The following is a 26,745-nucleotide window of genomic DNA, read 5'->3' on the forward strand; positions in this document are numbered from 1 at the left end:
GGCCTGCCTCTAGAGTTTGCAGCAGTGGAAGGCCCAGTCATGCTGGATTTTACTTGGAGGAATTTGGGGCTCTGTTTGCTATGATTGGAATCAGGGCTGACAGAGAGTCTGATAATAGCTTTGTGTTACAGAAGGCTCCAACTAAAGTCTCTTCTGTATTTAATTGGGAAACGTGTTTTAAGTCTGATCATCTATCCCTCAGACACCTGCAATGGGAAGGAGAGTGCTCCATTTCTTCAAACCCTGCATTGAGAGCTCAGTTTGTACAGTAAAGTTTATGGATATATACTTCTCAGTGGGATCGTCTGGTACTTCACAAACCCTATCCTTCCTCCCATACCACCCCAACATAAATGTACATACAGATAAATATAGAAACATTCACAGATAGATGGATGGATGGATGGGCAGAAAGGGAGACAGATGAATGGACAGTCAGACAGGCAACCTCTGTCTCTTTTCAGCCAGTTAGAGTCATCACCAACCTCCTTCCTCTGAAAAGCTTCCCTGCAAGCCAAGCTCAAGTCCTTGGCCATATTGACACCTTTGTTCTTATTGTCTCCTCTGCTCAGTAAAATCTCTGTCCACTTCTCTCCTGTCTGCCCCACCTACCTCCAAAGGCCTACCTCAGGATGTAGTTCTTCAGGAAGCCTTGTTCCATTTCTACCCCTGTTAATCTTGCCCATTTCCCAAGTTTTAGAGCTTTGGTCTTTGGCCCATGTCCCCCTTTTATGTGGTACACCTTTATGCATATTTTGATGGTCAGTGGTTACCCTTTTTGCTGCTTGAAGACTTGGGTGTGGTTCTGTGTAAAATAAAGAAAGGGAGTAAGAGTGATAGGGAAGAGTTTTGCCTATTTTTTCCCATGTGCAGAGTTGGACACACATAGTAGTTAGTACTTACTCATGAAGTGAGAGCCCATTTTGGACTAATATGGTGAGAGTTGAGAGTTGGTGTAGAGTTGGTGTGGTATAGTATAAATTTACTGTCAACTAAATCAGGATTGACATCCTGGTTTTCCATATAGTTGCTGCAGTCACTTTGCAGACCAAATGTTAGTATCTTAATCTATAAAATTGGAATACAAATAAACACATCTTTCATTAACTGGACAAAAAAGAGACTTTTTATATAGCTCATAGTACCAATGTTCAATATTTGCTGATTTAAACTGAAATGGGCTAAAATTTTTCCAAGCCCCTCAAATCTTTTTTGAAATTACCAGGAATTTATTCAAAAATGATTTCTGAATGAGTTCTAAGATTATGGTCTCAGAACTTAACAGACAGCAAAGTTACCTGGGCATGTTGTGCTGGAGAGTACATCCTGACTGGTGAGCAGCTATTGGGGGTGTGGTTACTTCAACTGATGCCATTTCTATAAACTAGAGGGCCACCTACTTTTGCCTTTCTCAATTTCTCTACCTATGAAAGTTTGTGGGAGAAATATAAACATGATGAAATCTTTATTATAACCTAGATACCATGATTCCATGGAAGGAGATGTGATACAGGCATCAGAAAACTTAAATCCTAGTTTCTTTGACCAAGACTTAACTTCCCCAAGATTGAGTTTGCTGAACTATGAAAGAAGTTTGTATGTTCACTTGTTAGGCACCTGACATTGTATAATCACTGATGCATAAAGGTGAATAAGGCATGATCCTTGCCCCTCTCTGACTCACAGTCTGGTGGGAGGAGAGACATACAACCTTAAATGGTTTAGTGTGAACAACTTCTTGGAGGCAGACAGTAAAAATAGCGGTGACACCATGGAGTGAGTGGGTAACTGCCTGGGTTGATCAGAAAATGCTTGGGAGCAGGAGTTTAAGTTAGTAATAACTGTCTTTCCTTTCTTACAGTGTCTTTTTAAGGCTCAAATGTATGTGAAAGAACAATGTGGTTGAATTATTATTATTATTATTTTGTTATCAGATTCAGGTATTGTACTATCATGCATCCTATTGAAAAGAAGCCCCAATCTCCTGGCTAGTTTCTTATAGGTATGATGGGCTTTCCCTTATGCTACAAAGGGGTCAGACTCTACATCCATAAAATAAGTGAATGTGGAACCTGACTTTGTTAGCCATGCAGACAGTTTTAAACATTTTTTTCCCCCCAAAGCTCTTGGGGCTCTTCTGGAATCTTTTTTCATTCTCTGAGTTGCTCTCCATCCTCTCCTGTGTGTTTTGATTAGCGATTTATGCAACAGATATTTGGTGAACACTTTATATGTATTCAAGGAATATAAACACAACTAGACACAGATAGATCTGAAAGATATAACCATATATTAGCATGTGATTAGTGCTCAGTGGAAACCAAAGATGAGCACAGGGAATTGAGAAGGAGGAAAGATGAGTGGGTTGAAGTGGTCAGAACAGGCTTTGCAGAGGAAGCCACGCTTGTGCTGGTTCTGCATGGGTGGGTAATTTTTACTCAGGCATAAGAGTGGCCTTATCTTTGCCATCTTGCAAGTGCATGGGAGTATAAATGAGCCTGGTGTCATGAGTGACATTGAAGAGTCCATTTCGTTTAGATTATATATGGGAGCAGTAAGAGATGAAACTGAAAGAGCCCAATGTTTTGCATAAAATATTGGCTCAGATCCCAGCTGATGAGCATTTTCACATAGGTGTTGCATTTTCTCTCTGAGCCCAGAATCTGCCTCTTCTTTATATTGATATCCACCAGAGCACTTTACAGGTAGGACTTGTCCAATAAGTACTTTTGAAACTGAGTTATTTTAGATATAGCTGAAGACTTTCATGGACTTGGAGGAAAGAAAGAGACATAATTTTATTAAAGATTTTATCCCTAAAGGAGAGAATGATGGATAGCCTCAGAAATGGTTTATACTCAGCTCACAAACATCAGGCAATTGCATACATAGTAAGCACCTAATTGTGCTAGAAGGCATGGTAATAAGCATAGCACAGTCACATACCTATATTTTTTATCTGGATAAAACAGATGCCTGTTTCAGTGTGTGAGGCACTCTGGTGTGTGGGAATGTTATTCTCCAGGGGGAAGACCCGTGTATTCATGTTGAAAATGCCTCTCGATGCTTATGCTCTCCTCACTTCATTGTTTTGCAGCTCTACAGCTCCATGGACTTTGGGAGACGCTGGCAACTCATGCATGAACGCATCACCCCCAACAGGTTTTACTGGTAAGCCCCATCCGCAGACTCACCCTCGTGAATAAAGAATTACCAGGCAGCATAGCGTTCTGAACAATCCCTGGACACCTTCATCACTGAAGGCACATGCATTCTAGTTCTAGCCCTTTGCTACTCTAAGTGTGGTTCCTAGACCAGCAACATCAGCATCACCTGGGAACTTGTTAGAAATGCAGATTCTCAGGCAAGATGTACTGATCAGGAGCCAGCATGTAACATTTTCCTTGGTGATTTAATGTGTACTTTAAGTTTATGAAGCACTGGGCTAGAAAGCTCAATGAGAAGGCTGTGTGGCCAGGCGCTTTTAGCTATGTACTGATCTCCCTTCTTTTTGAAAACAAAACAAAACAAAACAAAAAACCTAAAACATACACCTCTTTTATGTACCTATTCTAAAAGGCAGTATATTTCCTGAAATGTACTCTGAGGAACACTAGCCCCACCCACAAAACTTCTCTTTTCACAAATGTTTTCATAGACAAATAATTTTAAATATGATGGGCTAGCTCTGCCCTCCTGAAGACTCAGAATTCATGCTGGGGTGTTAAACTCTGGGGACACCCTGAATGAAGAAGGCTGCTGAACTTTAAGTTACTTATTTCCACACTTATTTTACTACAGAATCTTTCGTGTGTTTGTGTGTATGTGTATGAGTGAGACATCATATAAATCCTTCAGAATAACTTCTGGGGAGCACATTTTGAAAATAGCTTTTATAGGAGTGAGTTCATGTTCCACATGGAGAGTTAGCCCTCCTCCAAATCAGAAAGTGACTTTGTTAATCGGTGTTCCTTTATAGACCCATGCTATTTTTACCTCGGTTGTCACAAGGTAAACTTAGTTTGACATAATTTTACCTCTTGCTCTTCCTTGCTCTAATGTGAAATGCTTCTTACTTGCATCTTGCTTTATTCAGTAAAGGTGAAAGTGAAAGGATTTGAGATTAGTATGATTAATCTAAGAGAAAAACAAAATTCACACTGTTTGAAAGTAGTACTTAATCCATGTCTCTATTAAATGCCTTAGGGCGATTCCCTTAAACTCTTAAAAACTCATGATGCCCCACATACGATGGAGGTGGGTGTGGTGTAGATGTTGCAGAGAACAGGCACTGATGAGTACCTTGTACGTGTGCACGTCTACACCAATGCCTTTGGAAGGACCCACAGTGATATGTCCAGAGTTAAAAATGATGATTTCCGAAGCATACTGTGAAAACCGACCATGTTTTATGCAGTTTCGAGACCTGGGAGAGAAGAGGGAGTGGAGTATTGCTTTTGTTTCAATACCTGGACTATTCCCAGTTATTTTGCCTTTCTCAGACCAACTATCATTTGTTCTGTAATGATTCTTACAATCATTATTTGGTATGTTCTTGGAACTATTAAAATTTTTCAGTAGACTAAGGCAGAAATAGGGAATACTTGTTCCTCTGGTATTCTGGGTGTGGAACTATAGCTTTTTGCTCAGTTAATGTGGATCAGTTTCTCAGTGTCACTGTGCTGTTATTCAGAAATCCCTCGAACAAACTCTTGGGATGGTAAGTCAGTTAGTTAACTAGGAAGTCATGTTAATGGAGAAGGAAGCTCCAAGAGACTGGATAAGTCTTGTCATTGTTTCTGAAGGAAATTAAAATAAAGAGGATGAAGGGCCATGTTTTTCTATCTTTGCAAAGAGCAAGAAGAGACTGTTCCAGCTGCTGCCACCCTCCCCCTTCTTCCTTTGTGCAGCAGAAAGAATAAATCCCTGGGTCCTAATAATTGTGTTTCATCTCTCTTCCACTCAGTGCTTCTTTCATATATGCCCCATGGGGAAATATAAAAGTTAGTGCCCGTTGCTAGCTAGCCAAGTGGTAGCTGAAAATTTCGTTTTTGTAATTATCACTTCTTTGTTTCTGATGTATAATTGCTGTGATTATTCTTTTAGATGTCATAGGAGTCACAGAAGAAGAACAACTTTTTACATTGACTTTTTTTGTCCCTAATGACAGAATCCAAGGCTGCCTAAAGCTCTAAACCACTTATGTTCAAGAGACGTGGCCTACATGGGTTAGGAGTAGAATTATCCAACGGCACCTCCTTGAGAAAAGAGAAGATGAATATTTCTCTGAGTGTAGAGTACAGCTTAGGCTGAGACAGGGCCTCTTTAAGCTGGGGTTTCTTCATCCATATAATGGGAACAATATTCTTCTTGTCAATTTTATAAGGTTATTGAAAGGAACAGATACGATTAGTTGGACACTTGGCAATTTCATTTCTCTATTTCCAACTTATATAGTATAGTATATAGTATAGTATACTTGTATAGTATACTCGTATTGTTCGTATAGTATCATGAAAGAATGTTCCTAGTGTCTCTTCCTTAGTTAATTACCTTCTGTCCTGAAAGATCAGTGTCTTTTTGTTTATTTTCCTTGCTGTCACTTCAGGAGTGTGCTGATAAAGCAATAGATCTGTCAGGGACTTAAATCCTTATCCGATTTCTGGGATATTTGGATTTGCAATGTGGACTGGTCTTAAGAATAAGAAATCCTAGAAGAATCAACAGATCAACAGATACAGTAGAAATTCTAGTCAGCCTACTTTAGTGGGGGCAGGGACAGGGTCTTTGAGGACAGCTCTTGAGCTGCATGAGCCTGGGTTCAGGAGTGGCTGGTGCATAGGGACAGTCAGGATGAGCTCTAGGTCTCGTCTCTACTTGCTTAAGGTCAGCTTACCAATTGTCGATTTCTGGGATGGCTGTGCCAGCAGCTTCTTTTCTGCTTTTTCAGAAAGGCTATGAGGGAGGTGGGGAAGAATAGAAAAGCAAAGCATGTCCTCCTGGTGTGTGTTGATAGGAGGTCCTAGGGAAATGGTTTTTAACGAAGAAAGGGGTGGTATGGAAATAAAAAGCAATCTTTTATTATTCTTATTTTAACCAGCCTCTTTTTGAATGCATATGCTCTTTTATACATAACCTAAACGCATTACATATGAACTTATATAATCTTCCTTTTCTCCTCATATTTTATTATAACAATTTTTGTTATTATAAAATCTCTTTTAATTGTCTATGCAACACTTCATTATGTAAAGATACCTACTTTATTCCTACAGTGATGTATTTTTATTGGACCTAGAAAAAATATTTTGTTATTATAAATATCTGTTTGATTAATATTTTATGCATATTTCTTTAATGCCTACGTGTTTTCTTGGACCATTGTCCTAGATAGCCCAAATAAAAACTTCATTGTCGTTGCCCAGTCTCGGTAGAGTTTCATGTTTAAACTGTGTGTCCCAAATTCAAAACTGAAAGCCTCGCAGGGCAATGTGGCTTTTAAGTGAACATTTTCTTGAAGGGGGTTGCAGTGAAGCATTGCACCACACAGCACCCAGCGAGTCTTCTAAAGCTCCTTTGACCGTATCTGTCTCTCCAAAGTCCTGATCGTCGTGGTAGTTATTTTTCATTTTTTCACTCTTTTTCCATGGGCTCTTGGTCCCAGAGCTTTATTGTCCGCTGGGCGTCCCTTTCAGAGCCCCCCTCCACTCTCACCCTCCTCCCCAAGTATCACAGGTTTCCAGTATAGAACGATCTACCCTTTCTCTTTACCTCTCCATCTACTATTCTCACCCCAGCAACAAATCAGTGTACTATCCCATAGGTGTACATCCCTTAGAACACTGAGGAGGTGGGGGTTGGTGATTGTTAGGGTCTAATACTTTTGCTATAACAACACTAGAAGGGGAATAATTACATTAAAATACACACATTTTGAGTATTCAAATGCCTATTATTAAAAACATTAATAAGTTCATGTGCTATTATATAGTCCCACATATAACATGACAATATCAGTCTATTTAGAGGAAATGTTTATTTTCTCCTCACGGTAGGTAGCCTCCAACATAGCCCGTAAAGATCTCTATCTTGCAGAGGCCGTGCCATTGTATAGTCCCCTCCCTTTAAATTCGGGCTGAATTTAGTGACTTGCTTCTAGTGAATAGCATGGGGTACAGGTGATGAGATGTCACTTCAGACAATGGTTTTCCTCTTAGGTGAAGTCTCCTGCTTGCTTGGTTGAAGCAAACTGTCGTGTTTTGAGCTGCCTATGGAGAGGTCCATGTGGCAAGGGACTGAGGGAAGTCTTCAGACAATAGTAAGTGAGGAACTGAGGCTCTAAGTCCAAAGCTTAGTTCCAGTGAGGAACAATGAATCTTGCTGACAATGAATCCTGCTGACAAGTTGGAAGTACACCTTTCTCCAGTCAGGCCTTCCAATGAGACTGCAGCTCTGGCAAACACACTGACTTAAGTCTTGTACAGACCTTGAGGAATATGCACCTGATTGAGTCATGCCCAGATTTCTGACCCATAAAAACAGTGAGATAATAAATATTTGCTGCTTTTAGCTGCTAAGTTTGATGGTAATTTTTCATATAGAAATTGATAACCAATGCACTTCTCCCTGATTATTATTTTTTGCATGTTTATTTTTTAACATAACATAACTGCTTCTGTTTTGGTCCACTTCCTCCGTTTGCCCCCAGATGTCAAGCTTTGCTAATTTGGATCTACCCTTTCAGCAGGGAAATATCATGATGTCCTGAGGATATTCTGGCATCCTGATGCTCAGATTCCATGAGGATTAATGGTTGAGTAACAGAGCTCAGAGCCTTATCCTCAGTATTATTGAAGCTCATTTAACATATTGAGGTTGTCTGACTTTAGTTTTTCATTTATTTATTTAATTGTTGTTCAATTACAGTTTTCCGCATTTCCCCCATCACTCTCCCCTGACCTACCCACCCTCACCTCCCATATTCAATCCTCCTTCCACCCCCAGTTGTCTTTGTCCATAGGTCCTTTACGCATGTTCCTTGATGACTCCTCCCTTTCTTTCCCCCATTATCTCCCTCTCCCCCTTCTTGCAGTTACTGTCAGTTTGTTTTTTATTTCCATGTCCCTGGCTCTATTTTGCTTGCTTGTTTGTTTTTAGTATAGTGGTTAGTTTCCCTGCCTCTCCGACTATTCTATTCTATTCTATTCTATTCTATTCTATTCTATTCTATTCTATTCTATTCTATTCTGTTATTTCTGTTACACATTTTATGGTGGGATTGCATTTTCTGAGAATATTGTTGATTCTGAATATGTATGTGTATGTCTGTGCACATATGTTTATGTAAACACACATGAGCTAAGTGTGCACATACCCATGTAGAGAAGTATTAATTTCCCTTAAGGCACAAAAATCCCTTGTGTCTGGGTCCTAGAGTTACCCATCTCAGTGTGGAAGCAGCTGCGGGTGTAGAGGACATAGGGCAGAGATGCAGGAGCTGAACACGGGGAACGATTACCTTGACATAAAGTGGCTGGAGTGAACCTTCTTGCACCTTTATCTTGATTTAAACTCTGTAGATCTCACCTATTCTTGAATACATTCTATGTTTTGCTGCAAAGAATGGGCTCCATCTATTTAGCCAGGAACCCATTTAGACCTTAGACTAAAGCTCTTGAAGAACAACATGCCAAGTCATCCTTACGCTTTAATGCATTATCCACGACAGAGACAGAGTTAAGGAATAGGCAGAATGGCTTGAGATTGCTTCCTGGAAAATCAAGGCCTTTTCAAACAAAGTTAACATTATGGGCTGAACTTTTGAAGCTGCCTCTAAATGTGCATCTACAATTTCGCAAACACAGTCATTTGCAATCTCGAGTAATAAGATTTAGGCATCGACCTGATATAAGGGATCAGATTTAGAGGCCCTTTGCAAACCAGGGTATGCCACAAATAATATTTAATTCAGCTCTCCCTTACATTTTTAAAATGGTGAAGCAATTTAAAAATACATTACATTCAAAATAATACATGCAAGGTCAAGAGGGGAGATGTGAAAGCTCAGCTCACAAGCAGAAAATGGTTTCTACTTCACTGGTGGGGGCTGCCCATGCTGTATGTCTGGTTGCATTTTGGCCTTGGAAGAGCTCTCTTAATGCTAAGAGGAAAATGCAGTGCTCAGACTTTACACATGATAATCTGCCAGTGCACCGAGGAAGACAGAATGTTCACCTTCTCCTTGGATGAAATTAAGATGTACTGGACTCATGTGATAATTATGCTTAGCACATGTCAGTTCTATGAGAGAGTAGAAGAAAGGAGACATATGTAGCTATATGCCTAATGATTTCCTTATTATGAAAAGAAGGGGTCACAGGTGACCCTGCCTTGAGCAGCCTGAAGAGATTGGTGTGTCTTAAACACGGATTCAAAAATTCCCTCACCTAATTTATGTAACCAAAATTCTAAGATGGAAATGGAAACACTATTCTATTCTCTTTCCCTAGCTTTTTGGCCAGTATCTCCAGAATTAGAGACACATGCCTTTCAAATGCTTTCTCTACCTGGATGATTATGCAGAGAATATGAGAAATATCCATTTAGCTCAGAGATTGTGGAATCTCATTGATAATACATTTTCAGAGGGGAGCAAACGTAACTATTTTTCCAGTGGGTGAGATTTCAGCTGGTTATTGTCCCTTGAAGGCAGAATCAGGAAAGATCCCATGTGGAGCAGAGTGGCTTGACCACTCTGTAGAGTTATCTTCCAGAAACTCAGATTTACTCATATCCAGCTCGCTCCTTAAATAAATGGGGAGAGTGAACACACTGATGGTAATAAGCTGTTCAGCAGCCTTATGAGTAGGGACTATGAGAATTGGAGGGTCAGGGATGGGGCTAGAAGAAGAAAGTGAAAGATCTGAGCTGAACAGCCCAAGAAGAAACACCAAACTGAGGGTTGGGAGGCTGTTGAAAATGAGGTTGGATACATGGTTGCAGGATGAAGGACTCCCCCTTTTTCTCCCTGAGAAAATCTAAGAGTGTTCTACTCCAGATTGGGGTGGGGTGTGCACTAGTCTGTCCAGGCTGTCAGGCTGCCATAACACAATACCAAACATTTATCGTCTCTCTGTTTTGGAAGCTGGAAGTCTTAGATCAGGGGGCCAGCATGGTTGGTTTCTGTTAAAAGCTTCTTTCCTCGCTTGTGGATGGCTGCCTTCTTGCTGTGTCCCTACATGGTGGAGAAGAAGAGAGAGCAAGCATGCCCTCTGGTGTCCCTTCTTTTTCTCCTCCTCCTTTCCTCCTTCTCTTCCTTCTCTTTAAAGATTTTACTCATTTATTTTTAGAGAGAGAGGAAAGGAGGGATAAAGAGGAGGAGAGAAACATCAATGTGAGAGAGAAACGTGGATTGGTTGAGTCTTCCATGTGCCTTGACTGGGGACCGAACCCACAACCTTAGCATGTGTACTGACCAGGAAATGAACCTGTGACCCTTCACTTTGTTGAACATTGCCTAACCAAATGAGCCACACTGATCAGGGCTCTCTGGTGTTTCTTCTTATAAGGACACAAATCTCATCGTGAGGCTCCTACCCTTATACCTTATCTAAACCTCATTGCTTTCCATAGGTCCCATCTCCAGATGCCATCATATTGGGAAAAGAGTTTTGCAGCAGAAATGACTAAGGCTGGAGGGAAAAGATGGAGAGACAGTGCGAAAAAGACAAAACTGATGTTAAGAGAGAAGGAGCACAGTTTAACTACTTTTTTTCCCAGTTGCAGACACAGTAGAAACTTATTGTACACATTTGAGAAAACGCAGACAAATAAAAAGAAAATAATTGTCTATAATTTCACTGCCCAGAAAACACAACTTGAAAAAATCAGGTACTACTTTCTATACTTTTTCCCATATCATAGTGTAGTATAATTGTAAACATATTTAAGCTTTTAACACAGTCCAGATCATGCTTTTAGTATAGCCATGGGGATGTAAAGTACAGTACAGGAAATGGAGTAGCCAAAGAACTCAATGCATGACCTACAGACAGGAAAAATGGTGGAGGTGTTGCCTGAGGAAGTGGAGGTTGCTGGTGGAGGGGGAAAACGGGAAAATTAGGCCAACTATAATAGCATACTCAATAAAATATAATTAAAAATTAAAAAATAAAATTTTATATTTTTAAAAATAAACTTGGACATTTTTTATACCATTCTCTATAATTTCTAAACATACTTGAGTGCTGGCCTGTGAACCAAAGGTCATAGGTTCGATTCCCTGTTAGAGCACGTGCCTGGGTTGCCGGCCATGTCTCCAGTTGGGGGTGTGAGAGGGGCAATGGATATATGTTTCTCTTGCACATAGATGTTTCTCTCTCTGTCATTCTCCTTCCCTTCCCTTTCTCTAAAAATAAATAATAAATAAAATCTTTAAAAAGCGATGTATTAGGCAATTAGTAATCTCAACTGCAGAAATAAACATTAAAAAGTAAACTTAATTTAAAACGTGCATTACTTGCATTGTTTTTAATTGGTGGATATATAATAATTGAATCACTCTTTTATCATATAACATTGACCTTGATTATAAACTTTTATTATTAAAGAAGACATGGGAATGTTGTTTTGAAAACCTTTAAGTAATTATTTGTTCAAGGTCTGATTACTATAATTTTAAGGATAGACTATCAAAACAATATATATAAATATTGTCATGCCAAACTGTTCTCCAGAAAATTTATACCAGTTTTCACTTCAACTAGTAAAATATCATTTCATTACACCTCATAAAAATTTAATTTAAAAAGTAATCTTATTTTATATGCAAAAATGGATCTCCCTTGTTTTAATTTGCATTTCTTATCAGATCGGTGAGTTTAGACATGTTTTTATATGTTTATTAGCCATTGTATTTCTTTTATGTGACCATCTGTTTTATTTCTTTTTTATTATGAGTTTTTTATATGGTCTCTAAGTTTGTTTCAATATTGTCCCCAGTTTGTTCTTTGGGTTTTAATTGCCTTATGATTTTTAGCATATTTTTAGTTTAAAAAAATTGATAAAATATTTTTACTTTTCTCATTATAATGTCTTCTATTACTTTATGTTCAGAAAGTGCCCTCAACCTATGATCATGTAAATATTATCTGAAATTTTCTGATTATAATGATACTCTATTAAAGATATAACTATACTATGTATAGTATTTATATATTATATATGATAAAATGTAAGACATAAAATACTGACTTTTTCCCTACATTATGCTTTAGAAATCTTATACTACTACTTCATCCTGTGACTATATCATCATTTAATCAGTTTAATAATTTTATCTATACTGATGGATATTTTTAGAATTTATGGGATTTCTATTTACTATTTCTAGTAAAATAAAAGGCAATGAACATGTCCCCACATAAATCTGTGCTCCTATTTCTGACTATTTCATCTGACAGTTTCCTATAGGGGAACTCTTGAGGTTGGTGGCATTTGTCAGCTTTTGTTCTCATGAATTGGTCAGTCCTCTGTTCCCTGAGCTGGACCTCTCTGTGTTTAATTATTGTTTATAACACAACATAGTGCCTGGCTGGGCAATTCTCCTCTCCTAAAAACCATAACAAAATAAAACAAAAATAAATAACCATCTTTTTCAAAATACTCTTGGCTTGCCATACTCATTTATTCATCCAAATAAATTTGGAATCACTTTGTCATGTTCCAAAATCTTCCAATTTCCCCACTCCATAAATCAACTATTGATTAGAATTGCAGCAAAGCTATAAATTCATTTAAAGAGAACAGAATCTTTTTCAATATCCAGTTTTCATTTTTTGACCATATGTTTTGTCTTTCCTTTAATTCCATTTCTGTGTGTTCCTCAGTGAATTGTATACTTTTCTTCATATCAGCTCCACACATTTTCAGCTATATTACTTTTAGGAATTTCCACCTTTGGTTCTATTTTAAGCAAAGATATTTTGCGCACAGCACCTCTTCAGACCGGGATGACTGAACAGGCTAGCCATGAGGTGTGCCTGCAATTTGCCTGCGTGCATACATAGTTGGTACCCTAAGATTCTTTACGTTATAAAGAAAATATGTTTTTAATAAACTTTAAGTGATTGGAGAGTGTGATGTGACCAGTGGGTGTTTAGGGATCTAAATAGGAGACAAGCTCTCCCCTTAATAGCTGTGTGACGTCGGGCAATTGTTTTTCTCTCTGTGCCTGATGCCCTACCAGTCAGAAAGGACACCAACTGGGATTCAGTGCTATTGCCCCTTGGCTGAATGTCAGGCTTCTCAGCCTGGCACATAGTAAGTACTTAATAAATATCAGATATGAAATTAATAATAAAACAGTTTATAATATGAGAAGATAGTTGGACATGCTGACCATCCTCCTAATTTGGTGGCAAGTAGCCCTTAGCGTCTCTGAAACTAAGCAAGGACTGGTACGTCTGACTACTTCTTCCCCCCACAACCAAATCCCATTGCTTGATTGTCAGTGTTTGTATTTCTGATCTGATTTTCCGCTATCAGCGTATGTCTTAGTATTATACTTGTTAAAACTATTTTTAGGGAAAAGTATTTCTGGCTTGATGTTAATACAATTAAATAAACTTCACAAGACCATACACTGAATATTGTGTTGTAGCAGACCATATGTGCGGTAACAGGTGTGATGCAAATGCTGAATCACATCCACGCAGATTGCCGAAGGACCGTGGCTTGACCTGGAAACACCAAAAGGATAGGAGAAGAAGTACTATGATTGCTCAGAGGATGAAGGGCTCAGGTTAGGCTCATGTGCCTATCACAGTCATCCTAAAGGGCAACTGGAGAATCTTGAAGAGTGAATTCAATTAGCAAGTAAGAAAGGGAGACAGATTTTCCTGGGAAGGGAGAATAATTGGAACAGAACCTAGGTCACTGTATGTTTGGAAGCAATTAGTAGATCTTCTAGAATGGGGTTCTCAACTTGAGCATTTTTGACATGTCTTTGATTGGATAATTATCCTGTGCATGGTACGTGGTTCAGCTGGATCCCAGGTCTCTGCTCCATAAATGCCCATGGCGCCACTTTGGTTGTAGAAATGTCTCCAGGTATTGCCAAATGGTCTATGAGGGGCAAAATAACCTCCCATCCCTCTGTCGTTGAGAACTACTGTGCTAGAAAAATAAAAGTTCATTGAGGTACAGTGGCAAATAAAACTAAGGACATATACTAGGTTTGGATTGTGAAGGGGGGGCCTCAAATGCCAGGTAAGTGGTTTAGACTTATCTCTCTGGGTAATGGAGAGCATTCATCTTTTGTGCAGGGAAATGACATGATACTCATGTTTTATGAAGATTTATTGACACTTGACACTTCTGTTGAGACGCTCAAGTGCATTTCTGTGCAACTTTCTGTCCATAGATTAGGTACTGATTTTTCTCATGACAGGTGCAAGTCTTTTAAAGCATCCTGATTCCAGGTTCCATTCTCCAATTATATGAAAACACTCATATAATTACAGACTTTCAAAAAATGTATACCTAATGTTTCAGAAAATAACACACTTTGTTTACTCTTGAATTTATACATTAAAGAATTTTATTACACTAAGGGTTTAATCATTTAATACACCTTTTATTCTTCCCCTTTTCTAATTTTTGTATACATGAAAATCATTTCTCACAAAATTATAGTTATATTATGTCCCCATTTTATGTCTTTTTTTTTTGTTTCACTTATACCTCAGCCTAAATAATAGTCTGTAGGAATTCATAAGATCATTCTGAGGGTGGCAGAATATTCTACTCTCATTTATACTAAAGAATTATGTAAGAGATAGAGTGGAAATGACCCTGACAGATGATCTGGTCTAATTATTTCCCCAGCAGGTGCTCTGTGGGGGTTCCAATAAATTGCCTCAAGACATGGAGAAGCCAGTGGGGTGCTTATTGATCATGTCCTTGGCCCTCCCATTTCTGCTTCAGCCAGAACTACTAACCTTGTTAATTAGTTTTATATATTAGGTTTCTGCAGAGTATTACTTTTGAAGGTAGAAGACCATTTATAAAAGAAACAAAAGTGTTTACAAAATCATTGATTGAGACTTTTAAAAAAAATTCACTTTACATAAGCTGCCTGCAGGTTATCTTTCCCCAATAGTTATACCGCCCTGAAGTGTCCAGCTCCATAGCGTAGACAGGGCTTGAATGGTTCAAGTCCCTGCCAAACTCCCTGAGCCTGTGGTGCTGGTGACCCTCTTCTCTATTCATGGGCTTACCTTGTTTTGGTGGAAAGATAACTGTCCACATTCACCTGGACATGATTTTGGCAATTGAAGTGCTAATTCATGAAGCCAGGTATAGGAAAGGAGGTAAGGCTATGGTAATTGGCTTGGAAGAAATACTCAGAGACCCCTTTACTTGCTTGGAGGCACATGGCACTGAGGGTCAGTTAGTCACACTCTAGCTCATTTTATTTTTGTTTGTTTTTTCCTCAAAAGGATGCCTACAATACAGTTTGTTTGTTTTTTGTTTTTTGTTTTTTTTTTAGAAAGTTAAGTTTTTTCAGCTGTCAGCATATTGCTTTTTAAAGACAACAGTTTTACATACCTGGTTTGTGTATATCTGAATCTAGCAAATGGCTAGAATTTTGTTCCTTGATCAGAGGTTTGCCACCTCGATCAAGGAACAAAATTCTGATTCAAGAATCCATGGTGCTTCTCCTTTAATCGCCCCAGATCGGGACACATTCTTCCCCTTTACTCATCTCACTCGTATCTGCTCTTCGGAAAGGCAGAGTGGATGATGGATTCGGGGCATGCCCTCCCCTCTTGTATCCCTGCTGGCCAGCTGGGTCATAGCTGCACATTCTTCAACCTTTTTCCTAACAGTGTGGAGAGAAGCTGTCAAGCAATTTGGGCAGAACATGTACAGTGGAGGCAGAGAGAGCACCCCTGGGGGATTCCTGCTCTGCCCACTCAGCATTTTGGATGAATTTGAGGAGACTCAGGCTTTGAAAAGGTCAAACCCTGGAACCAGTCTGATCTATAAAAGGGACCAAAGTGTGCAATTATTGCCAAGGAACCCAGCCAAAAGCACGGGGTGGCGGGAGAGGGGGGAGGTTAAAATAGGCTAGCCATGCCTGGTCCCAGTGCAGCTGGGAATGAGAGGTCCAAGATCCTGCTTCATACATTATTTAGCATTTGTCCCCCTGTTTAACCAGTGCATGAAAAGAAGTGGCAGTGAACTAGAGCAAAGCAAGGTGGGTTTTATGACTTTTTACTTTTGTGGAAGAGAAGATTTGGAACATGAATTACGTAATTGGGAACCATGCCTTCCTTCTCTCTTCCTGTCTTTGTTTTTTTTATTGTGAGATTTGTTAGGATTTTCTCAGAGCTGAGAGGAAGTCAATAAACTAGGTAGAGAAAATCTGTGATTCACCTGAAACTAAGATGAAATGATAGTGATTGTTAACTGTAATTTTTTTTAAAAAAGATAGTGCTGAATATAAAAAGGAAAAAATACAAAAACAAAACAAAATTTTTGATTATATATTTTTACCCAATCCACTGGTAAAATATAGTGATTGCTTTTTCTTAAAAAAAAACCCCCAAAAACCAAGCACTGTGATTTTTGTGTAGTGGAAAGAGATTGAGGAAGAGTCAGGGCTTCTGGCTGGTAATTCTCCTTCTGCCCTGGAATAGGGGCCAGGCATGGGGTTGTCTTTGGCTTCCTATGTATTTATCTGCAGAATTCAAAGAGCTTAGTAGAAGGCCTTGGACATTTTTCCAGTGCTTTTATCCGGAGAGTCTGTGATCCTCTTGCAGCTTGGGTGCTGATCTGCATCACTGGGTGGTGGCGGGAGAGGAAGTCCTGTTCACTCCTCTGATTGGGGAGGATTTTGTTCCTCAGATGATGGTCAAGGGAGAAACTGCAGTAGATTGACCTGACATCATTAGAAACGCAGGTTCGTGATCTGACTCTCTGGACCTGGGCATCAGGGATTTCTATTTTAATCCTTTCTCCCAGCAATTCCTTTGCCCATTGGGTTTTAGAAACCAAAGAAGGCGGTTAGGCAGTGATTTGAAAACCAGGGAGGCAAATCAGTGGAGTGCCAGGCGTTGTGCTTTTGTTACCAGATAGGGGGCTGGCCCTGAGCGGGTCTGCCTGTCGCCAGCCAGTAGCGTGTGGTTTGGGTTCTTGACTTTGTGTAGGAAAGATACCACAACGTAAGTCCAGGTGATAACGAGGGTATGTTTACTAAAGCTGGGGACAGTGAAACAAGGAAGGGGCTAGCATAGAGAAAGCAACAGGAGAGCCTAGGCTGGGTTGCCTTAATTCACTGTGAAGTCAGAGAAAAAGGGCCCTTGGAGGCAAGTTCAGGGGGTTAGCCTGGGAGGAGCTGTCACTGCCCCTTGCTCCTCTGGTTGGAAGTTGGGGTCCCTTTGAGTTTAGGAGACGTATGCCTCTGAGCAAAGGAGAGAGGGAAGAAGAAGGGAAAGGGAATGACTCAGACCGCTCCCAGAGGGAGAGCTCAAGCCCCAGGTTCTCTGTCTTAAAGCTTTTATATCTCTCTTGCAGGCCGGAATCTTAGGGGAGGCCTCAGGGGAGGGTTTCAGTAGAATATTCACCAGTTCTCGAGGTGCGCCCTTTCAGGGTCATGGTCTCCACTGATTGGTCAGTGACAGGGTAGGAGGTTAGCGTTAGTCATACCAGTTGGTTCTGTTACCACCCACCTGGTTCTGCTGCTTCTTGGGCCTGGAGCTGAAGTACCACTGAGGCCTAATATTATCTCCACAGAGGTAACCTTCTGTATCTGGCTGTAAATCTCCTGGCCATTTTGTTCAACTGTCTCAGTTTCCCTAGTACACTTGCCAAGGAATTTTCCTGGCTTCTTACTATCCTGCCTCACTTTGAGTGGTATAGACTAGGATGGCTCCTCAAAAGCTCTACCCTTTCTCGGCAGTATTTGACATCCACAGTTAACATCAATGAAGGCGCTGCCATCAGAGAAGACGTTGCCACCTCCAGGCATCTTTTTAAAATGCATACACTCCATGCTAAATGAGATAATATATTTAAGTGCGCTTTGAAAGCTGTAAGGCACTATTAAAATATTTTGTGAATGTAAAATGGTGTATAGATGTTACTTGTTATGAAAACCATGCCTCTAGTTTTTATTAACATTATGGCATGAATGAGGCTGTTGATTTTATCAATGTTTATTTAAATGTACTTCCTGAGGAATTTCATTCAAGAGATCGTTTTGAGTCCCCACTCTGTGAACAATGTATACATACAAAGGGATATAAAAGACAGGAGGTATGGGTTCTTAACTCTTAAGTAATAAATTATACCATTTACACTTGTTGCCATGTAACTTTGTGGTGCTTTTTGACTACATACGCAGCAGTTACTTCCTCAACCCCTTGATGATGGGATCATGCATGTGACTTGCTTTCTTTAAGTTTAGCAGAATGTGTCGCAAGCAGAAGCTTTTAAAATGCTTGCCTGGTTGGGTGCGCCTCTCTCACCTTTGCTGTCCTCACGTAGCTGTGGCCGTTCACCCCAGACTCCGTAACAAACACATGGACCATGCCTAAACCCACACCTTGGTGAGGAGCCAAGCCCTCCCCGATTCCTAGCTTGGAGCAGACCTCCCATGGAGCCCAGCCTAGATGAGCCAATTCCCAACTGACCCCTAGTTGTATGAGGAAATTAAATAACTCTGGCTGTAAGCCACTTGTTGAATTTTGGGATAGTCCTGTTGTGCAGCAAAAACTAACTGGATACAGCAGGACAAAATTGAGACAAATGACAAATGGATACATGTTTGATACAAAGGATGATGGAGTGACATGAGATACAAGGTGAGGTAGAGAGGGATCCAAGGAAGTGGCATCAACAAAGCCTTCATGGAAGAGGTGGCATGTGACAGAAAACTTAAAGGATGGGCTCAATTACAACAGGCAGAGCTTCTGTGTGTACTTGGGGGCCATCTGGGGTGACGTTGTCACGGGCGCTGCAGGCAGAGGAAGGAGCAGCAGGATAGCCTCAACAGTGGGAGAACACAGGTTGTGTTTAGATAATTGTTAATAGTTCAAAGGATCATGAAGTTCAAGTTCTACGCTTATTGGAGAAGAGATGCCAATAAGGCTGGAAAGAAGATTAAAGTGGGAACTTGAATGTTTTAAATGCCAGGTTGAAGATTTTGCAGTTAAGCAAGTACATCCTTGAAGAGTTCCGCTCAGGGCCAGGCATGCTCATCACTGGCCTTTAGGAAGGTCATTATTGCAGTGGGATGAAGGGCAAACCAGAGAAGGAAGAGCTTGAGACTAGGTGGTCTATTAAAAGGCTATTCCCAGGAGCAGCGAGTACTGAAAACAGGAGGTGGGACTCCAGGCAAATGTAGAAAATGTGCTTTGCAATTAAAAATAAAAATGAACATCTTGAAGAATAGAAAATAAATTCAAATCCTTCTCCCACCCTAGAGTGTTGTTTCCTGTCTTTGTAATTTCTAAAAACTATAATTCTCCTTGGAAATAAATCAACAGGTTATAGTGACCACAGATTCATAGACTGTACAAATACATTTTTCATGCATGTTTAAATTCAGCATATTATTAACACATTTCCTGGAAAGCCATGCTCTGGACTGAGGTGTAATTTCCCCCAAGGTAACAAGTCACTGAAACAATGTCCCGTGGGTGGCTTTATGCTTATTTGGTAGTGTTGGAGGATGGGTATATATTGTAGGCCATGTTCCCGTGGTTCATAGGCTAAGGTAGAGACTTGTGTGCAGGAGATCTGCTGGGAGCTCTCAGGGACGACATCGTCTTTGAGAGGGGAGGGGCGCAGCATGGGCAATACGGAGCATGGGCTGCGATGCAGCTGTGGCGGCTGATTCTGTGGGAGCGGTGTGGCTGGGATGGCCCGATGGAGATGTCCAGCCTTAAGCTGAAGGATTAGGTCTTTACCCTGCACATTGACCAACCATAAGATGTGGATGCCCCTGCGGAAGGGGCGTGACTTGGTAAGGTGGCTGTTACCAGCTGGGGAGACTTCTCAGCAAGAGACTCAACAGAGAGTCATCAAGGGCCTACACTCCCAGCACTGGGAGTGAATGCCTGGGACAGAGTGGGGAGAGGGAGGTCTCCTCCCTGATTTTTTCCCTGTTCCTAAGAGGAAGATAGATTTCTGTAATAACAGTAATAAGGAACAATGCAATAAATAAATAACAATCATAGTAATGTTATCATTTATCAAGGGTTTGCTATGTCAAAAGATGTGGTAGGCCCATGGCGCCCATCATTGCAATGATCTTTTTAATGAATGTGTTGTGAGAGCAATGTCGTGGCCCTATGGGTGGGGTTGGCTGCAGACTGCCTAGGCTTGACTCATGGTTGTATTGCTTATTAAGCTGCATGACCAGGGCCTCATTTTCTTTATGGGATTAACAGCAATAGTCTTGTGGCAAGCATGTGTGAGCTAGGAAATAGTGGGGTTGGTTTTTTTGAGTGCAATGTCCATACTGTCAAGTTTAATTTCTGGTGTTTGGGGGAAAGTGGGCCAGAGGAGGCTGCCACAATAAGGACTCTGCTCAGCTAGTGGGCATTAGGTGTTTCGGGGAGAGTGTGGGCTGAAAGTACAGTGGGATAGAGAACTGTGTTAAGCAGGAGAGTGCGGAAGACTGCCGAGCTCACAGGGTTTTCGTGCCTTTCCCCGGAAAGGGCTAATCTGGTCATACGAAGATCTAAACCTAGCGAGTCTATGCCGCACTTCATTGTACTGAGCGCCATGCCTGGAGGTTCATCTGAGGAAGTTGCCTGCATTCTACTTTCCTGCATGCCATAGATTCTGTCAATGTAGATGCTTCTATTCAGCCCCAGCACAGCACTGGGCTCCATCAGACACTTTGACTGAGGGGATGATCTTTTAGGCTCAAGCATCTGCCCTGGTTATAAAAAAAGGCTCGTCAGTCAGGTGTGATTGCTGGACTGGGAAGTGGAGGAGCCCAGAGAGAAACGGCAGCAGGGGAGGTGACCATGGAGAAGCTCACTGTTGTATGTCATTAATCACTAATTGCTGAATGATTTTATTCTATGGCAGACATAAAATATCACTTGAGGTTTTACAGCCAGTTCTGGCTTTAAGAAAACAATTCCTTATGTCAAAATGACTATTAAATTAAGTGATTCCGTATTAAACATCCTATGGGCTCCAGATGATTTATGCGGCTGTGCGATGAATGAGAACCTTTTCCTTCCGGCTGCTCGGAGATCAGCAGCCATTTCTGGAACAGCTATGGACTCAGGAACTCAAGAGAGACACACTGGTTTCTAAGAGACCCCTGGATGCTTAGAGCTGGAAGGCAGTCTTCAGAAAACAGACCAAGCACCCTCATTTTATGGATAAACAAACCGAGATTCAGAGAGGTAACATGACCCACCCTATCACCGAGTAGACAGTGGTGCAGCACTGTATCTATTGTGCTGCTGTTACTAGTAATTATGCATTTTCCCTGTCATTCCCAGCTGCCCCTCCTGTTCCTATTTTGTAAATGACAAACCAAGTCTTAGCAAACTCTTTTTGCAGGCTACCTCAAATGTAACCACTTTGAAGATAAGGCTCAATGCCTTCCAATGACACCTATGTGCATGCATTGCCCCAGCTTTGCTTTTATGTGTTCTAGGTGGTGGCAGACCCAGAAAATGACCTGAAAGTAAATTGTTTTGGCCTTGCAGTGTATTTCCACTGAAGGATTCATTTACGGTTTCACACCTGGAGTACTGTGGGACCACTAAATATATACCAGCCCCTGCTCCTTCCTTCGGAGAGCTTGTTAGGCAGCCAGGTGACCTCCGGGTGCATCTGTGTGATCCAGACATTTCGTGCTACAGGAAATGAGAGGTTAGTGTAGGGCTCCGGGGTAGTGGCATTTGAGCTAGTTCTGGCATGAGAAGACCCAGCAAAGTCAGATGAAGGAGGGTGGGAATCTTGCAGCCAGAGTAACAACACAGGCTAGACATTCAGAGACAGAAATAAGTGTAATGTTTGGAGATGCTGGGAGGTAAGGCTTTGCACTCTGCATAAGCCTCAGCCAGGAAGGATGTGATCTGATCATGAAGGGCCTAAAACCCAGGCAGAAGAGTTGAAAATCCTAGAGCTTACATTGTCTTAGTTAATTTTTGCTGGCTTTTCTCATTAACCGACCATGTGCACATATCTCTTCCCCTAAGTAGATTATACACATTTTCTAAGCAAAATTCCTGCCAGGTTATCTCTGAATACATCGCTTCACATGGAATTAGACATATGAATAATTACAGGGAGGAAAGAAGGAAGAAAGGAAGGGAGTTGGGACAGGAAGGGGGCCTGCTGTCTGCTGTGTTGATCAAGGGGCACATGAAATAAGCCTGGAGAAGATGTTAGGCTTGAGGAGACGAGCTTCCCTGCAGAAAATTTAGGAAGTAGCCCGTAGCCCATGGCTCAGCTCTGCGGCAGTTCTAGCGTCCTCAGGGTGGCAGCTCGGAGCATGCTGCTAGCTCCTGCAGCTCCTGCAGGTGGCCCCAGTGTGCCACCCTGGCATGACTGCTTTGATTCTTTGAACAAACATCTGCTGAGCATCTACTAGAAGCCAGGCGCTGTAGCAGGCGCCAGGATCAAATGGTAGGCCAAACAGACAAGGTCTCTTTCTCTTTAGCACTTGTAATCCAGCAGGGAAAACAGACGATGATCAAACACTCAAAGATGTAATTGCTAGCTGATAAAAAGCAGTAAAGGACCCTTAAAGGTGGTCATGTGAGTGTAAAACTGAGGGACTCAGCATAACTTGAGAGTTTTAAAAGACTGCCTTAATAGTGTGTATATAACAAGGATCATGCCCAGTCAGATATATACACATACTTAGCAAAATCAAAATATGTAGGGTGAGGGTAATGAGGAGTCTTTGTGTGGGGGTCCCTCTCTCTAAATCTACACATGAGTGAGTCTGAGGAGGTTCAGTATTTTGTGCATGGCATCAGTAGTTCTGGTTCTAACCTAACTCTCTTGCCAAGAAACCATGTGTTTTTGATTAATCGCCTCCTCCCTGTGCATTTCAGCTTCCTTAAATGAGGAATGGGAGTTTGTATTTACCTCATTGTTACTCGGCGTATAGCCCAGGGATCACGGGTGGTCCACAAACTGCTACTGATCTGTGAAGAAGTAAGTGTAGGTAATTATCTCCATTGAGAGTCTTTAGAAACTTGTATAGCAACTTGACATTCTGTGATATTTTTATTGCATTGACAAAAATATCAGCCTGCAATATTTAGAGAAAATATATTCATCTCAAGTGGTTTGAAAACCAGCTATACAAGATGACCTCTGAGAAATCTTCCAGTGCTAAGAGACTTTGACTTTATTTAGATGGGATAGAAACTTCTAGATCAGTGTTACAAAATGCCCAAGGTGAGAGATAGAGCCTGAAGTTGACTGATAATGAGTGAAAAAATGGTATTCCAGAAAAAGCTCTTCTTTAGCCTGGATCTCTGAGACATTAACCAGGTCAACTCTAATGCACTGATAGAACACAGGTGTCATGATATCATAGGAGTCAGAAGTAAGTATTCTAAGAAGACAGTCACAGCTTGTTGTTTCCTGGCAATATACCTGATTTCCAGGCCAAAGCTAAACACACCAGAGCAGCTGAGAGCACCCTCATAAAAAAGGTTAGGAAAAAAAAAAGAAAGAAAAATCTAATAAACTCGACCAAATATATATATTTGATGTTTGTTCTTTCTTAATCCATTTCACTCCCATCAAATTGCTCAAAAGCTACTTTGATTTATAAATGGAATTTAGGAAGTGAGTAGTGTGAAATATAAGCAATTTAAACTTTGAAAAGTAGCTCCCATGAAGCAGAGTAAAGGTACTTAAAGGATTTCTATTTCCCAAGACCCTGGAAACAATGAATTAGAGTGACTCTGTTTAACTGCCTTTATGGATGGCCCCCTGAGTAAACACTGTGCTTTATAAAATGCTAATACTCAGAAAGCGTTTTTAAAAATTAATATTCATTCACGGGCTCATCTGGTGGAACAATCCACACTGACACTTTGTGGCCATGTTGCCAACAGGACCTGCACTAATACCAAGCAGCAACCCCTCCCCCAGTTCCATTTCTGTAAAAATCTTTCCTCATGAACATCAGTTCCTTGGCTATCTTTTCTTCAGTGTTCAAGGTAGCGGTATCTATTCTAGACACGTGGTCTTGCTAGGAAACAGTGCACTAGAGGAGGTGGAGATGTACAAGAGGAGAAGGATCTAGGCTTAGAGGTTGAAAGAGCTGGAGAGAAATTACTGACAGGCTGGGGCTGCCGCCTCATTGGCCACAAGAGGTGGCTCCTTCCTTGCTAGGAGCAGAGCTGGGGTGGGGCTGTGGATTTTGCCTCATCACATTGGACCATTACATTCAGAAATCCAATTGGATTTGTTATGAATGTCCTCAATAATGGGGTAGGCACCTGCTTTATGTCATTCCATTCTTGAGGAAAGAGAATTACAATAGCACAGCACCAGCTCCCTTCCACTCCTCTTATTTGATAAGCCAAACAAACAGTCCTTGCTATTGCTACTTAGTGTATTTCTTGCATTAGCCCCCGTCCTGTTCCTTACATGGGCTAGTTCAAATCTTTACCACTCATATCGGCCCCCGCGCCCGCCCCCCATCCCTGCTCCTTGCAACAATCACTGAGCCTTCCTTCTTACCAGAAAATAGAGACTACAACATGGAAATGTACCTTACCTTTTCTTGCCCCTCTTTACCCGAAGTTTTGCCTTTTTCTCTCCCTTATTTCTCTGCTGTGTTGGGAGGCTAGCTGTGCCTTCTTAATGAACTTAGATTTTTATTTGCATTTTAAAATCTTGCCTCTTCCCACCTTTCAGGAGCTGGCTTCATCACTTACTTTCTAGGTCTAGTATCTTCAAACTCTATTCCCTTCTATTTAAGAAGAAAATTCATAAATTCTCTTCCGTCCTGACAAAGAAAGGAAAAAAGAAAACACACCTGTCCTTCTTTTCCCTCAGGTGACTTGCCTGTGGGCGCCCTTTTCGTCATTGCCAAGTTTTATGAAATTATTTATAATGAATGCACTTCCTCACCTTCAGACCACCTTTGGACCCCCTCAATCTGGTCTCCCCACCACCACTCCCTGGGCGGTGATCACAGGGGACCTTCTAGTGCCAAACCTTGTGCTCTCTTTTCATTCTTCATTCTACCTGACTTCAGCAGATGTTCTCACTGTTACCTACTTCCTTCTAGAGTCTTTATCCTACCTTGACCACTGTGATTTTCTTCTGTTTTTTTTTTTTTCTGTCTTCCTGACCATACTTGTGCTGCAACCTTCATTGACTACCTTTTGATTTGGGGACCTCATAAATGTCAGTGTTTTTAGGATGTTCTCATCATTGTTTTGTTTGCTTTTAAAAAGATCCATTTTTTCCCCCAGAAAAGCATACCCGCATACCCACCATCGTCACTACTGTTAGTTCCTATAAAGACCACCGAGTCTTTTTTTTTTTTTTTACTTTACTCTCTCTGGAATTACAGTCACACATATCCCATATCCCATTAGGATCTCTTCCCCAATATTGCTTAGATAATGCTGGATAGCTCTACTGCGACAGGACATATTGCTACTCTTTCAATGCACAAAAATTACATCTCTTATTTCCCCCAACCTTGCTTAAACTATTCCTCCTGATCTGTTAGGTAATCTCAGTTAAGAATAGCACCATCCATCAACTAGTCTGACCCAGATGTCTCAAGTCACTCTGGACTCCCTTCCTCCAGTCTCTCCGTCTTCCTCGCCCACTTGATCCCCATGCCAAGTTCACGACACCTGCCAGACCTCTTTCCCAGCTGCGTGGTTTTCTTCCTACTGACACTTCCTTAAACTCGGTCCTCATCCTCTGCCGGGACCAGCTTCCTCTCTGCCTTCTCTGCCTTCGGCTTTACCACCACTTGAGTCAATCCTTTGTGTTGTCTTGGAAATTTTCTAAAATACAGACTAAATACTGTTATCTGTTGGTTAAAATCTGCTGTTAAAGCCAAGAGAGACCTATAAAAGAAGTTTAAATAAAAGTGTAATGACACACCGGTGAGTCATGATTACTTGTGAAGTGTGTCACAAAAATTTTGCGGCCGGTAATAAAGCACTGAGGTTGATGAGTTATCTCTGCTCCATTTTTTTCTCTTTTTTTTTTGGTAAATTTGAGGCAATTCAAGGTTGTCAGTAAAATTATGTCATCCTCACATACTTGCATTCCTAAATGAACAGAAATCAATCGAATGACAGCGAATGTGTCCCTAGCCTCTCCGGTCTCTCTTACTGACCATAGTAAGCTGCCTTTTTGGAGGAACCATAAGAGATGTAGTGAATGCAAATCATTGCTGTGCAGGATTTTACTAAAAATTATTTGATTTTTTTTCTAAATCCTGGTATACCTATCCAATTGTGTCTTATGTGAATAGCATCTACTATGGATTTTTCAGGGAGCCCAGATTGAGAAAAACTAGACTAGAGATTAAATTACAAACCCTTAACGTGGCATAAAGTGCCTTTTCACAACAGATATTTGAATATTTTCTATTGATCCTCACCCATACCATGGGCCCATCACTCTTTTGCATATATGCCCTGAGATTGTCTACCTGCAGGCCTTCAGTCCCTTTGGTAGGATGATGGAGGCGGATCATGTAAG

General features: G+C 40.9%; 1 protein-coding gene across 1 annotated transcript in view; it reads left to right on the forward strand.

Annotated features, from left to right (window-relative positions):
• Positions 1–26,745, forward strand: part of SORCS3 (sortilin related VPS10 domain containing receptor 3) — a 535,770-nt gene that overhangs the window by 342,173 nt on the left and 166,852 nt on the right. Inside the window, exon 5 of the mRNA XM_054581475.1 lies at positions 3,098–3,171. Coding sequence (XP_054437450.1) covers positions 3,098–3,171 — 74 coding nt within the window. The remainder of the gene's footprint in view (positions 1–3,097; positions 3,172–26,745) is intronic.

Source organism: Pteronotus mesoamericanus, unplaced genomic scaffold, assembly GCF_021234165.1.
Source record: "Pteronotus mesoamericanus isolate MK-2021 breed Mesoamerican mustached bat unplaced genomic scaffold, CSHL_Meso_final contig_657, whole genome shotgun sequence".
NCBI classification, from domain to species: Eukaryota; Metazoa; Chordata; class Mammalia; order Chiroptera; family Mormoopidae; genus Pteronotus; species Pteronotus mesoamericanus.